At 50.6% G+C, this 16270-nt stretch overlaps 1 protein-coding gene across 1 annotated transcript; it reads left to right on the top strand.

Moving 5' to 3' along the window:
• Positions 1-202: 202 nt before the first annotated feature.
• On the top strand, positions 203-13348 carry LOC307086872 (uncharacterized protein; the record flags this gene model as incomplete). The annotated part of the gene is made up of 15 exons (XM_079752220.1): positions 203-301; positions 2325-2420; positions 2807-3081; positions 3386-3469; positions 4627-4773; positions 5309-5405; positions 6113-6276; positions 6566-6696; positions 7706-7863; positions 8568-8738; positions 10216-10330; positions 10663-10780; positions 11226-11417; positions 11529-11719; positions 12024-13348. The coding sequence occupies 15 exons, from the start codon at positions 203-205 to the stop codon at positions 13346-13348; spliced, it is 3363 nt and encodes a 1120-aa protein (XP_079608346.1).
• Between the last annotated feature and the right edge of the window lie 2922 nt (positions 13349-16270).

The following is a 16270-nucleotide window of genomic DNA, read 5'->3' as shown; positions in this document are numbered from 1 at the left end:
GGGCGCTCACGTGTAATTTCCTGCTACTGGAATTAAATCGAGCGCTCCCTACTGGAGAACTCATGCAATTGCATCTTTCAATAATAAAGGGTTTAGTAGCCCTATATTCCATATGGGTTACAATAGCATAGCATAACCTAACCTAACTTAATGCATTGTTATGGAGCTGTTGGCTTGGAGGTCATGTGACTAAAGAGAGGTGATGTGTGTTCTGCAGATCAACGTCCGGGTGACCACCATGGACGCAGAGCTCGAGTTCTCCCTCAACCCAAACACCACGGGGAAGCAGCTCTTTGACCAGGTCAGTACCCTAACCCCGACCCCTGACCCCTAACCCCTGACCCACCCAAACACCACGGGGAAGCAGCTCTTTGACCAGGTCAGTACCCTAACCCCGACCCCTGACCCCTAACCCCTGACCCACCCAAACACCACGGGGAAGCAGCTCTTTGACCAGGTCAGTACCCTAACCCCGACCCCTGACCCCTAACCCCTGACCCACCCAAACACCACAGGGAAGCAGCTCTTTGACCAGGTCAGTACCCTAACCCTGACCCCTAACCGGCCGAAACACCACCCCGAAGCAGTTCTTACCCATAACCAGAGTAACAGTCTAACCAGTGCTGGTGGGTTTGGCTACCAGTCTAACCAGTGCTGGTGGGTGTGGGTAACAGTCTAACCAGTGCTAGTGGGTGTGGGTACCAGTTTAACATCTGATCCTGATAACACTCCCCTGTCACCCTGCTATCGACCCTCCGATACCCAGGGATCAGGACACATTCCTCCCTGACGCATCCTGCAGACACACCCCCTGCTGTGACCGGGAGAGGAGGTCTGACTGCGTCTCTGGGTCTCACTGCGTCTCTAGGTCTCACGGCGTCTCTAGGTCTCACTGCATCTCTAGGTCTCACTGCGTCTCTAGGTCTCATTGCGTCTTTAGGTCTCACTGCGTCTCTAGGTCTCACTGAGCCTCCAGGTCTCACAGCGTCTCTAGGTCTCACTGCGTCTCTAGGTCTCACTGCGTACTACACGGGTGGTTCTCAATCTGTGGGCCGGGAGCCGTCAGTGGGTCCCAAGAAGGACACGATCCAAATTTCTATTCAGCAAAATGTTAAAATGATACGTGTATACATGTATAAAAGTTGTGGATATGCTTTGACACATTATTGGCATGTCCTTTCAATATTTAATTATTCTCGTAATCGAGCCATAGAAAAAAGATCCGCGCAGCAGATTAGATCCATAAAGATACACACACAACTGTTAACAGGCCTTAGATGAGTTTGTTTTATGTTTTAATAAAGGGCAAAGTGGAGAGGAAAGTAGGGCGATAGGAGAGTCCTTCTGCTAGATGTCTTCCTAGTTCACATGCTTTATCTTATCACTTTCACGTGGATTAGTAGATTGTGTTCCCCGGTTGTTTAGGAAGACTTAACGAGTGAAGATGAGTCTACTACGTGAGCCTTCGAACGTAAAGGTAGCAGACCCATAATTAGTTTTACGAGCCACACCTGTGCTGGTCCAATGACTCTTCTCTGAGAAAAGCCTCTGTTCGGACCGTCTGTGTATGTAGCGTTAGCGATAGCTTCCAGGCTGGCATTTCCCCCAGAAGATCTTTTGCTTGACCTGCCACTGACATGGCTTGTTGTCGAGTTAAGCTTTTTATTTTCCCTTTCAAACCACAGTCTGTGGCTGCCTTTGGGTCCGCCTTTCTCAATCAGTACAGCGTGTCTCATCGAACTAGGGATTTATTTATTTTTTAATCTGAAAAGTCTAAAAGCAATGCTAAACTCAGAACTTCACTAATGTGACACACAGACATGTCGTGACAATTGAATATACATTTGATTTCGAGTGTATTATGACAGGTGATGATGTACTTGTCGAATTAAACAATAAACTGTGATTTTATCACAGATCCTAGATCAGACAGTGATTGCAGATTTCAGAACAGGACAATCGTTAGATTACTCATTAGACTCATTTTAAGATCCTAGATAAGACGGTGATTGCAGATTTCAGAACAGGACAATCGTTAGATTACTCATTAGACTGATTTTAAAATCCTTGATCAGACAGTGATTGTGGATTTCTGAACAGTAAGATTTCAGATCACAGTGTGATCGTTAGATTACTGATTAGACTGTGATTTAAAGACCGATCAGGCTGTGATTGTAGAGTTCCGAACAGTGAGATTCCAGATCATACTGCGCTTGTTAGATGACTGATGAGACTGTGATTTTGAGAGCCCAGATTGGACCATTTGCTACATGATGCATCAGAATGTAACTCTAATGGCTGAATCTTTGTTCTCTGTGTCCAAGGTGGCCAGGACCATCGGCCTGAGGGAGATCTGGTACTTCAGCCTGCAGTATCTGGACAACAAAGGCTTCCAGTCCTGGCTCAAGTTTGACAAGAAGGTAAATAGAGCAAGGACTCGCACAGATGACTGAATGAACGGATCCTGCCCAAAATCTGTTTTATGCTTTCATGGAAGGAGTTTTACGTGTAGAATAATTCGTTTTCTAAGTCGATTTATGATAATTATTATTTTGAGGAGAATAATGAATTGCGTTTCTTTGTCTGATTACAAGTCTAATTACAATTTTTCCATATTTTGAATTGAATATAGTTGTGCAAAGCCACACTGAGCTACAGAATGCTATGCTAAGCAACGCTGAGCTACACAATGCTATGCCAAGCTGAGTGCTTCTCGGGGGTCATGCCACCATTTCTTCACTGTTACACTGCTGTACCCTCTTCACTGTTACACTGCTGTTCACTTCATTCCCCCCCCCCCCCACAGGTGATGGCCCAGGACGTGAGGAAGGAGTCCCCCCTGCTGTTTAAGTTCCGGGCCAAGTTCTACCCGGAGGATGTGGCTGACGAGCTGATCCAGGACGTGACCCAGAAGCTCTTCTTCCTGCAGGTGAAGGATCTGATCCTGGGCGACGAGATCTACTGCCCCCCGGAGTCGGCCGTGCTGCTCGCCTCCTACGCCGTCCAGGCCAAGTTCGGAGGCTACAACAAGCATGTTCACGAGCGCGGCTACCTGTCCGGAGACCGGCTGCTGCCCAAGAGGTACGCACATGCACACGTAACACACAGAACGCTAACACACACCCAGAAACCTAACACACACACACACACAAACAGACCTACACACACACTGACACCTCGATTTTCTATTGTCTAGCTTTCAGAATTTAAACTCGCTCAGGGTGAAAATAAATTTCTAGTTAGCGTTTATTTGTAAATTATTTTCCTTTAGACATTTTCTGAGTAGCCCCTGCAGTACTCCAAAGTACCCCTAGTGGTACGCGTACCCCCATTTGAGAACCGCTGCCTCAGCTAACCCCGGCCCCCCCGTGTCTCTGCTGCCCAGGGTTCTGGACCGACACAAGATGTCCAAGGACCAGTGGGAGGAGCGGGTGCAGATCTGGCACGACGAGCACGGCTCCATGGTCAAGTGAGTTCACCTGGAATCCACTCAGATTACCCCCCCCCCCCCCAAACCCCTCTCTTACACACTTGCTGTATGTTTTATGTCCTGGTGCTTAATGTACGCCCTTATTGTATGTTGTACGTCCTGGCACTTAATGTACGCCCTTATTGTATGTTGTACGTCCTGGCACTTAATGTACGCCCTTATTGTATGTTGTACGTCCTGGCGCTTAATGTACGCCCTTATTGTATGTTGTACGTCCTGGCACTTAATGTACGCACTCATTGTTTGTAGTACGTCCTTGCACTTACAAAAATAGTGCTAGCATTTTGTAGCATCTTATCCTAGCTAGCTTTCTTGTATACAGGGAAGGGGTAAACCTAACAATTGTTAGTGCTTCACTGTCCTCGACTTTGATCCATCGAATAGGCCACAATACAATACAATAATTGTATTCAATTTGTCATTCAGTAATAGAAAAAAAGGACATTTCTATGTATGTTATGTAGTGTTAATAAATGACACAAAATGGCCGTCTCGTCCGACCTCGCTCCTGTGTGTGTTCCCTAACCCGAACCCTAACCCTGACCCTAACTCCTGTCTGTTCCCTAACCCTGACCCTAATTCCTGTGTGTTCCCTAACCCTAACCCTGACCCTAACTCCTGTGTGTTCCCTAACCCTGACCCTAACTCCTGTGTGTTCCCTAACCCTAACCCTGACCCTAACTCCTGTGTGTTCCCTAACCCTAACCCTGACCCTAACTCCTGTGTGTTCCCTAACCCTAACCCTGACCCTAACTCCTGTGTGTTCCCTAACCCTAACCCTGACCCTAACTCCTGTGTGTTCCCTAACCCTAACCCTGACCCTAACTCCTGTGTTCCCTAACCCTAACCCTGACCCTAACTCCTGTGTGTTCCCTAACCCTAACCCTGACCCTAACTCCTGTGTGTTCCCTAACCCTAACCCTGACCCTAACTCCTGTGTGTTCCCTAACCCTGACCCTAACTCCTGTGTGTTCCCTAACCCTAACCCTGACCCTAACTCCTGTCTGTTCCCTAACCCTGACCCTAATTCCTGTGTGTTCCCTGACCCTAACTCCTGTGTGTTCCCTAACCCTAACCCTGACCCTAACTCCTGTGTGTTCCCTAACCCTAACCCTGACCCTGACCCTGGCCCACAGAGAGGACGCGGTGCTGGAGTACCTGAAGGTCGCCCAGGACCTGGAGATGTACGGCGTCAACTTCTTCGAGATCAAGAACAGGAAGAGCACGGACCTGTGGCTGAGCGTGGACGCCCTGGGCCTCGACATCTACGTGAATGCTGACAGGTGAGTCCCAGCGCGCGTGTGCCAGCTTGCATGTGTGCGTTTGCGCGCGTTTGTGTGCGCGTGTGTGACGTTGGGCTGCGGTCACTAACCCAGCCCCCCCCCCCCCCCCTTCCCCCCCCCAGCACGTTTGACCGCCGGACCAAGGGTTTGTGTTCACAGAGTTCATTGGCCCAGTTGTGTCTGTGTATGTTCTGACGTTACACTGATAGCAATTTGAATAATATTTGCCTATTGAGTAGAGGGAGAGAGGTCTTTTTTTTTTTTTTGTCTTGATTTTTATTTTTCGTTTTGGGTTTTTATAGTTTTCCTATTTGCATTAACTGTTGTATTCATTTTAATGCTTGTCATGTCTTGCCAATGTGTTAATCTTTAGTCATTTTTGGTGTCTTTACTATCAGTATTTAAAAGATGAGCCCTGGACTCTGTATATATATATATATATATATATATATATATATATATATATATATATATACACACGTACAAACTATCTGCTCATATACAAAAACCATTACAGGCAGAACTCTTTCCCCAGGCTCACTCCTAAGATCGGTTTTGCCTGGAGCGAAATCCGTAACATCTCTTTAAAAGACAAGAAGTTCATCATCAAGCCCATCGACAGGAAAGCTCCGGTGAGTGACTGGTAACGCTCTTCTGAACTGAAGAAGAGAGACGCACAGTGTTTACCCTCAGAGGCGTCGTGCCTCTGTTTGAACCAAGTTACAGGTTTGAATTCGACCCACGAGCAAACATGTTGTACGTCCTGGCACTAAAGAATAGCACTTAGCATTGTGTAGCATCCGGGGTCGGCTTAGCTCAGGAGGTAGAGTAGTTGTCTCGTAACCGAAAGGTTGCTAGTTCGATCCCCAGCTCCTCCTAGCTGAGTGTTGATGTGTCCCTGAGCAAGACACTTAACCCTAACTGCTCCTGACGAGCTGGCTGTCGCCTTGCATGGTTGACTCTGCCGTCGGTGTGTCAATGTGTGTATTAACCGATCTAAGTCGCTTTGGATAAAAGCGTCTGCTGAATGCCCTCAATGTAAATGTGAATAAAGACGTAAGTGATGACACCTCTGGGTTAACCTAAGTGTTAGGTTAACCCATTCCCTGTATACAGGGAATGGGTTAACCTAACAGTTCTTAGTGCTTGCCACTTGGTTCTATGAACATCCTTACTGTACCCACAGCGATATATATTGTTTCTCTTCTTCTGACAAATGTACTTACAGTATTGTAAGCCGCTTTGGATAAAAGCGTCTGCTGAATGCCCTCAATGTAAATGTGAATAAAGACGTAATTCCACGTTACGAGTGGGTGTGTGACGCGTGTGTTGTGCGCAGGACTTTGTGTTCTACGCGCCGCGTCTGCGCGTGAACCGCTGCATCCTGCAGCTGTGCATGGGGAACCACGAGCTGTACATGCGCCGCCGCAAGCCCGACACCATCGAGGTGCAGCAGATGAAGGCCCAGGCCAAGGAGGAGAAGCTGCAGAAGAAGATCGAGAGGTGGGCCACACACAGACAAACACACTCAAACACACAGACACACAAACAAACAGGCAAACAAGCAAATAAACAAACACACAAACACACACATAGAAACACACAGAAACAAACGCACAAACAAACACACAAACAAACACAAAAACACACCAACACAAAAACAAGCAAACAAGCAAACACACAAACGAACACACAAACACAATCTCGGTGTAAGAAATTCGGGGAGGGTTGGAAGCAATGCGTCATGGGAGGTCCACGCCGCGAAGGTGAGCATCCATGTTGTGTTCCGCAGAGACAATCTGGAGGGGGAGAAGAGGAAGCGGGCGGCCATCGAGAAGGAGAAGGCGGAGATGGAGAGGGAGAAGCGCGACCTGATGGTCCGGCTGTCGCAGTACGAGGAGACCACGAAGAAGGCCGAGCGAGGTCAGGACGCACAAAATGGCCGACGCGACTATCTAACTATGACTCGACTATTAATTGTTGGTTAAAGTAGCATGGGGCACCTCGTGGCTCACCGGGTAGGCCGCGTACCATTAAGGCTCAGTCCTGATCGCAGCGACCCGGGTTTGATTCCTACCCGTGGTCTTTTGCTGCATGTCCTCCCCTCTATCTCCAATACATTCCAGTCTATCTCACTCTGTCATAAAGCAAAAAAAAAAAATAAAAAATATTTAATTAATTGCACACCGAAGTAAGCAATAACATCACAACATGTGGTATACGGAATAATGCAACGTACTTTTCGAGAAATTAATCACCATATCAGACCTTTATGGTGATCGTATCAAAAAAGTCTCTGAACGAGAGTTACATAATAAAAGACTCAATCAAACCAAACCAAAGCCAGCGGGAGGCGGCTCCCTCTGCTGTTGAGGTGGTGAATTAATGAAACTCCCTGTACTGATTAAGCAAGAGGAAGAAAGATTGAAGGGGAATAGCTCCACACTAGGCCCATGTTGCCTTATCTCGGGGTTGGGACCCCAGCTGACATACCCATGGGGTCGAGACTCCTAGCCATGAGCAGACTGCTACTTAACGACTGAACCAGAAACTCAGACGAACCACTTGTGATGCCATCAGCGTACGTTCACAGGGATGTTAACATTAACGGCTTAACGATGTGTCACGAAGCAGAGACATCGTTGGAAGAGTTTTCAATCTTAAGTGTAAGGACCTCTGAAACTAGGCCCTTAATTAATTACATATATATAATATAATATATATATATATATTGCTGTTTAAGTTGTACAGTACTGTTGATCTACTTCATTTGCCAGAGGCCCTTACATCAGCATAAAGGGCCAAACACACTCCAGCCCCCCTGTAGAGGCCCCCCACCCGACCCCAGAGGAGGCCCCAGGTGGCGGGGGTGATCGGTGTGTCCCCTCTGGAGAGGCGGTGCTCTGACCTCCTCCTCCTCCTCCTCCCCCAGACCTCCAGGAGCAGCTGGAGCGGGGCCTGCGGCTGGAGGAGGAGCGGCGGAGGGTGGAGCAGGAGGCGGCGCGTCTGGAGACGGAGCGCATGGAGGCCATCATCGCCAAGGAGGAGCTCCTCCGTCAGGAGTACCAGATGAACAGCCAGGAGCAGCTGGTGAGGAGAGGGGGAGAGGGAGGTGGAGGAGGTAGGGGGTTGGAGGTGGAGGTAGGGTTGTGGAGGCGGTTCTGATGTTGGAGGAGCTCGATTGGTGGGATTAGGGGTAGGGTGGTGGTGATGGAGATAGGTGTTGGTGGTTGAGGAGGTGATGGGAAGAGGAGGTGGTGGTAGTGGTGGTGAAGGTAGGGTCGTGAGGCAGGAGGTGGTGGTGATGGAGGAGAAGGATGCAGTGATCTAGGTACTAAATTACAATAGTAATGTGACGAATTACTGTGACGTAGTAATACAGTACCGATTAACTGTCTGGACCAGAATCTGTAGATTACCATCCTCCACCTATACTACAGACCATGGTATCAGACATACCATAATACTACCACATTAGTACTGTGGTGTTAGCTCTCCTAGAAGTACAAGTACTGAAGCTGAACTTTGACTTACGACTAGTGGGACCCGAGGGTTTAACGAGAACAGCCGGGTCGTATGCTACATGCTATGACTCCTTTATTAGCGGAGGCTATAAAGCAGGGCCCCATGCCACGGTAATCCCATGTCAGTACAGTATGCCGTCCTACAGGAAGCAGATGCGTTCCTTACATTAGCGCCGCAGCAGGTGCACACCTGGGGATGGTGGTCCATGTGTTCATAGGGCCGTGTGTTGAGGAAGCTGACTTTGAACCATCTTTGTCTCTCCATCCCAGGCTGGAGAGCAGGCGGAGTTGGAGAGCGCCGTGAGGAAGGAGCCGGAGGGAGAGCCGAAGGCGGGCCTGACGGAGGCGACGCCCGGGAAGAGGCGGCGCAGGAAGGACCTGTTCTCCAGCTCGGAGGCGTTCAGCCGGGTCGACGCCCACGCCATCAGGGCCGGGGCGGAGGTGAGCGGCGGCGGGTTGCAGCCGGACACCGCCACAGTCTCAGGTTGCACAACATCACAGAGAACCCTGTGAGACACCCCGGGAATGCTTTTACCTTAAGTAGCTCCCGGGAGAGGGAGGGCCTTTTAAAACACAAGAACCCAGAGAGAATCGAGTTCTTAAACACATCCCAATACACAGCGTGAGAGGAGCCACCGCGTTAAATGGAACGGCTAATCCCCCAGGCTTTGGTGGCGGGGCGGTGTGGTCGCTGCACAAAAGCCTAAGGGGAGCAACCCTAAAAGGCTTATTATGGTTCCACGTTGACGCAACGCAAGGACCATGCAGACGCCTCGACGCAGTCGTCATCCAGTTTCAGTTCTGCGTCGGGATTTAGTAGGCGGACCAACCACAGCCCTTGCTGCTGGTTAAAAAAATTTGGAGGCGCAAATCAGGCTCTTGCGGTGGATGCAAGGAGGGTCCGCAAGGATGTAATGGGTCCGTAAAACCCCTTGCGTTGCGTCGACGAGGAACCATAATCAACCCTTAAGGCCCAGCTCCCGAAGGTCAGCCACTTTACGTGGGAGACGTCCGTGGGCGTGGACAAAGCAGTTTCCATTAAACTAGTTAGTGGGGTCCTATTTATACAGCGGCCGGGTGGTGGAGGGGGGGGGCTATAAGATTAAACACAGAGGACAGAGGTCTGGCCTGGACACAACATGGAGGCTTCTGAAGCATTTAGAAGGGAGAAGACGGACATCTATTCACCACACGGGCAGACGGGCAGATTCATAAAATGTATGCTTCTCAACACAAATTACTCAGATAATATATGTTCTACAATTTTGGGTTTACAGGTACGTTTTCACAAAACTTATGATTCATAACATGTATGTTGTACAAGCATAATACAAAGTGTATGTTTCTCAACATGTATGACTCGTAACATGTGTGTTCTACATGTTTGGTTCTACATATATGTTCCCAACACGTAGGATTAATAACAAGTATATTCTACACTATATGGTTCATGTTCCCAACACACATGGCTACTTCTACACGAGTCTGGTTTTCCAAGCGCGAGTTCTCCAGTGCTGAGACTGTCCATGTCCGTGAACAACAGTTCACCCCAACAATGGTCAATAGACCGAGTAAAAGGTTCTCTCCCTTTGCACTGGAAGCTGTGTCTCTATTATTTCGGAGAGAATTGTACTGCTTGAATACTGCTGAATGTTTGACACTCAGTTGGTAAAACCTTTAACATTTTTATTGACAAGTTGTGGGAAATACACACTTCAAATAAACAACCAAAAATAAAAGTAGGTCATTCCAAAAAGATATACATAAATATAGATATCACTGTGTGTCCAATAGAAATGCATTGGATGTATACTTTCACGCAGTAATAATATGATTTTTAAAAGAGACAATGAAATCTCTAACACGTTTCAGCACTAATATCAAGCTTCCCATGCTGTGTTTCGCCGTGTGGTTCCAGCTGAAGCAGAAGTGTGTGTATGAGGTGAAGACCATCGCCCAGAACATCACGCAGGAAGCGCGGACCGAGCTGGAGAGGCTGCGGGCCATCTGGGTCTGGTTGTGCCACAACATAGGTGGGTTTGGCTCCAGCCCAGATCCCTACCCTCCCCCGCCCCCTACCCTCCCCACCCCTCAGCCGATTCAGCTGCTCTGACCTTAGTTAGCAATACTTTAAAGCATCTATAAGAGACAAGTTTAGTTAGCAATACATTAACGCAATGATAAGGTTCAAGTTTAATTAGATACTTTGACGCAACTATAAGGTTCAAGTTTTTAGTTAGAGAAACCTTAACACAACTATAAGGTTCAAGTTTAGTTAGCAATAATTTAACGCAACTATAAGGTTCAGAGATATTGACGTACCCTTGGTTAATATTGACGTCGTACTGCGTGTGTTGCTCTGCAGAGTACGATGTGAGCGGGTACCTGGGCCAGTCGAAGAGGCTGTCCTCCCCGGAGGAGGTGATCGCTGCAGGGAAGGGCGTCTGCTCTGGCTACGCCAGCCTCTGTCTTAAGATGTGCAGGTCAGAGACCTCCATCCCTCCCTCTGTTCACCCAACCCTAGCTCCATCCTCCTGCTCTAGTCATGCTGTGGGCGGCAGTAGCTCAGGAGATAGAGCAGGTTGGCTGGTTACCGCAAGTTGCTAGTTTGAGGTGTCCCTGAAAGCAAGGTACCTCACCCTGACTGCTCCTGACGAGCTGGCTGTCGACTTGCATGGCCGACGTCGCCGTTGGTGTGTGAATGTGTGTATAAATGGGTGAATGTGGGTGCAATATTTTAGAGCGCTTTGGGCGGCCACTGGTTACAAAAAAACGCTAAATAAATGCAGTCCATTTACTAACAATCCAATTGATCAGCCATTGATCATATGATTATATGATCAATACTACATCATAGACGAATCATATGATGTAGTAATGATCATTACCATGTAGTGATATCTCCAGTTTGGTTTGCTGTATGTTCAGAGAGGTGGGCCTCCAGTGCCAGGAAGTCTGCGGCTATGGCAAGGGCATCGGACACCGGCCGGGTCAGAGCCTCAGGGAAGTGCGGTCAAACCACATGTGGAACGCCGTGCTGCTGGGGGGGCAGTGGTTCCTCATAGACGCCTGCTGGGGCGCCGGTTCTGTGGACATGGAGCTCAAGAGCTTTGTCAAGGAGTAAGATGCAGACTCAGAAGCATTAACCAAGAGGAAACTGACACGATGGAAAGTCCTCTGGGAGTCTGAGTCTTCACCTCAAACCCTCTGCTGTGTTGCTTTGACTCTTAGGTTCAAGGATTTCTACTTCCTGACCGATCCGGAGGACTTTGTGGAGTCTCACTTCCCTGACGAGGAGGGGTGGCAGCTCCTGGACCACCCCATCTCCCGGGAGGAGTTTGAGATGAGGGTCTCAAAGTCCCCCACCTTCTTCACCCTGGGCCTGAAGCTCATCCAGCCGCAGCACTTCTACATGCTCACAGGTGGGCCTCCAGCTTTAGTGATAGGCAGGTTTCACATCACTCCTGGTCGTAGTTCACCGAGACTTTGGAGGATTCACAGGAAGCATAGCTAGCATATTTATGCCATGTCCCCAAAATATAGCAGGAACAACTTAAATTGTAAACAAGGTCCAACTAGGACTTTCTTTACGTTGTTGCCAATTCCACCTCAGTAGACGTTAACAGTTATACTTCAATCCCATCACAGGCTGGTCCCTTATTTGACCAATCAGAAACAGCCCTTGCAACAAGCTTTGTTTAACCAGCGCTGTGTTTCCCTCCTCAGAGGACGGGGAGGTGAACCTGTCCATCAGCTCCTCCAGGTCAGTGACCTACACCTATGACATCACCCCACGACATGACTTCCTGCACGGGGGCGCCGCCGGGCAAAAGGAAACCAGCGGCTCCTCTTGGGGCCTGATGACAATGTCCCACCGCACCATGCGCCTGCAGATCCTGCCCCGCGCCCAGGGGACCTACGATGTCAGGGTGTACGCCCGGCCCGAGCTGGCCACCACCCCGCTGAGCTGGGTCTGCTCCTTCACCGTGGAGTGCCCGGCCCCCAGGGCCATGGAGGAGATCCCTGAGAACCCCTCACTGTTCTGGGGCCTGCAGGTCGGCTCCGAGGCCCTGGGCGTGGCCCCGGGAGGCTCCCCGGGGAGCCATGTGCTGGAGGTGGAAGAGGGCGAGCTGGAGCTGACGATGAAGACCTCCCGGTCTCTGATGGCGCTGTGCGAGCTGGTCCACCCGGGGCTGGAGCCCGCCCTCGCCAAGCGATGCCTGGCTACGCAGATCTGCCCGGACGGGCTGACGATCCACGCACTCTGCCCATCCTGCGGCTTCTACCGCCTGTCCGTGTTTGTGCGAGACTACGACAAGCAGGAGGTCCGCTTCAAGAACGCCGCAAACTTCCTGCTGCACTGCAAGGTGGCGACCCGGGTTGAGCTGTTCCCGCCGGGCCTTGGCTCGGCGTGCGGCCCAGGGACCCGCACGCTGCAGGCGGGCCTTTCCAAGTTCAGCCACACGGGGGCGCTGGTGAGCACGCAGCAGGGGAAGTGCAACGTCACCTTCCACAATCAGCAGGACCTGGAGCTCCATGCCGTGCTGGGGAGGGAGGAGGGCCAGGCGCCAGCCGTCCGCCTGGAGCGCCACCTCTTCTGCACCTTCACCGACAGCAAGGTGACGGTGAGCACCAGCCTGCCCGGCCCAGGGGTGTACCGCCTGGGGCTCTACGCCCGGACCGCCCCCGGCGCTGACTTCAACTTCATGTGTGACTTTGTCCTGAGGAGCAGCTGCGAGCAGCCGGGGCCTCCCTTCCCCAGCACCTACACCGCCTGGGGGAAGGGCTGCGTGCTGTTCGAGCCCCGTGTGGGTCTGTTGGAGCCCGCCGCCTGGGTCCGCTTCAGGGTGAGGGTCCCGGGGGCCAAGAAGGTGAATGCGGTGGGGGAGGGGAAGGTGGAGCTGAAGATGAACAAAAGCCGGGTGTGGGAGGGGGATGTGTTCACAGGGGGCGTCCGACAGGTCCAGCTGGCGGCCTCCTCCTCGGAGGACGCCAGAGCCATGGACGTCATGTTGGCCTTTGACATCAGGCGTTCAGCCACACTACGTTAAAGCCACGCTTAAACCACTCGGCCGATAAATGCTTTTCTTCAGAAGCCCTTTGATACAGGCTTGACCAAACAGGGGGTCCGTGTCCATGACTGATGCCCGAGGCTGGTCTGGACGTTTAGCATTGTTGCTTTTTTATTTTTCTCGAGTGCCTTTACGTGAGAGCCTTTCAAGTTGACACAAAACAGGTAGGCAGCCAATCACAAACAAGCTCGTTCGGATGGCCCTTAGAGAAAGCCTTCCTGCCATTCCCCCCGCATTCTGGCACCTCTTTGTGGCGTTCCGCGAGACCCAGTGCTCAGGTTCGGGGACTCAAAGCCCAGGGAGGAAATGCAAGGATTTATTGCCCCCTGTCCCAGCCAGACAGGAGAGCGGCAGCACACTGCTGACTGGCAGTTTCCCCCACGGAGCTCCGAACTGCTCGCTGGTCAAGGGTGGGGAACATACCAGTACACATGCTAGCCAAGGCCTCCGCTGTAACCACGACTGTTTAAACGACGGGCGGTAATAAAAACATTGTTGTTAAAACCCTGAGTCTCTTGACTGTTTATTAACCAGGTAGCCATTGAGGATTTATGATTGCAATGGTCTACCTTTCCTGTTTAGGATTTTAAGTAAATTTTAGGATTGATAATCACGAGGTAATCATGAGGTACATAGTCTGGTAACCAGTTAACTACTGGTGTGAGTTAATCATCAGATATCACGGAACATGTCACAAAATGTAGCCAGTCAGATGACAGTACACCACCCCCATAGTCCTACTGTGGGGTCCAGCACTCACTCAGGACTCTGTTCTCGATCGCTGCCTTGTGTGAGTTTCATCCTATTTACAGGATGTAGGTTATCCTTAAGGGAGTTTAACCCAGCGTGGCTCGCTGAGCCACGGAGGTGAAGGGAGGAGGCAGGCGACCTACACCACCGCACACACACACCTCAAGATCAGCCAACTAGGGGGGTACCCCCCACAGGCTGGTCTTGGTCCTGGGTATCCTGCACCCCTTTGAGGGGCGTCCATAAAATAAGATCCTTCTGCTGGTTCAAACACAGCAACACAACACAAGGGAGGGGGGAGGGTACCTCACAGATATGGTTTAAATAGGGGGGGAACTGTTAAAGTACTATGGTTCATAGTACTGTAACAGCAAGTACAGTTTAGCTGTGAGGAGTTGTGCCCCACAGCCCTATATTATGCACATTGCACAGTTCAACAGTTTGGAGAATCCAATCATCGCAAATCCTATACTTCCAGTGGCGGGAGTCCGCAGGAATCATGTGGCAGATGGAGGAGCTGATCCCCCCCATGGGGGTAAGTATGAGTTAAGGACACTAAACCTGAAAGGGAGGGTTCAGTCTGAACACAGTGACCCATCTAACGCACTCCTGCGTTGTCGAAGACCACTTATAATGGGAACCTTCAACGCAAACACAGTGAGAGAAGAAGAAAGGCTGGCAGAGCTAGCACACTGTGCCGAGGAAAGGGAAGTGGAAATCCTGGGAGTCCAGGAGCACAAGAAAGTACATGAACAGGACCAGATTGTGTACTGCAGAGTGGGGAGTTACTCGTTCATCACCTCATCAGCATGGCGAAACGAGGCCCAGGCTGCAACGGGAGGGGTGGGGCTACTGCTAAGTCCTCGATGGTAGCGTACTCACCTACCAATGTAGCGCCAGTCGAGAAAGTGGAAGAGTTCTATGGGGACCTTAGAACAGCACTCCGGGATGTTCCGGCTCACACATTCTTAGCAATTCTGGGGGACCTTAACGTGAGGTTCGGACCATCGGAATATCATCACGTATCATGAAAGCATTAACCGCAACAGTGAACAACTTGCTGCCCTGCTAACGGAACACGAGCTACTGGCTGCAAACACCTTGTTCCGGAAGAGAATGGGCAAGAGATGGACCTTCCAGGACCAGGCTTCTGGTATGCTACGTCTGCTGGACTACATACGGGTAAGGCGCAAGTGGAGGACTTCGATCCTGAACGCAGAGCCGTACAGCACGTCCGACTCTGTTGGCTCAGACCACAGAGTGGTTTCCATGAGGGTGCGACTGAGCCTGAGGGTCCCCAAACCTAGCCCAAAGATCCACCACGACTGGAAGACCTTTTCGGGAAGCCCCGACCTCCAAGCCAGATACACAGTTGAAGTGAGGAACCACTTCCAACTGCTGGATACGAGGAAGGGCCTAGCACAGTGTATGGGCTGTTTGTTGCAGCGAACGTGGAAACAACCAGTGAGTACGTACCGAAGAAAGAGAGGATCAGAATCTCCCCAAGGTCTAGACATCCAGAGGTCATGCAGGCAGGTGCAATGGTGGAGGAGGTGTGACGAAGATTTGACCGTGAACGGACCACCGAGAGGCGTGGAGTATTGAACGAGGCCAAACAAAGACTCTGCAATACCTATGACAAGATCAAAGGGGAGGAGCTGATGGAGGAGGTACGGAGAGTGGAGGCAGCGCAGGGGGAACAACGGTATGGAGAGTCATGGAGGGTCATAAATGTGATGAGTGGGCGCAAGGGTCGAAGGAGGGACAGGTAGCAGACTGCAGCCCAGAGGACAGAGTGACCACCTGGTTCACCCACTTCCGTGATCTCCTCGGCACCCACCCGAGAGTGGATGGAGCTGAGGAAGAAATATTTGCAGTCCTAAGAGATCTCAAAATTGATGATGGCCCCTTTACAATAAGCGAGCTTGCAGCAGTGAAATCCACCCTGAAGCAAGGGAAAAGTGCTGGGCCAGATGGCATTCCCCCAGAGGTAACTGCAACCTCAACGACATCATCCTGGAGATCTGCAACCTAGTTTGATGGAAAACATCAAGCCTGATACAATCGGTTAGAAAATCAGATACGGGGTGTCATCGACCCTCACCTGAGAGAGAACCAAAATGGCTTTAGAGAGGGGAGAGCCACCGTATC

This window comes from Pollachius pollachius (genome assembly GCF_949987615.1).
Source record: "Pollachius pollachius genome assembly, chromosome: 15".
NCBI lineage: Eukaryota > Metazoa > Chordata > Actinopteri > Gadiformes > Gadidae > Pollachius > Pollachius pollachius.
Note: the sequence above shows the minus strand (reverse complement) of the source record. Positions and strands in the feature narration are given on the sequence as shown.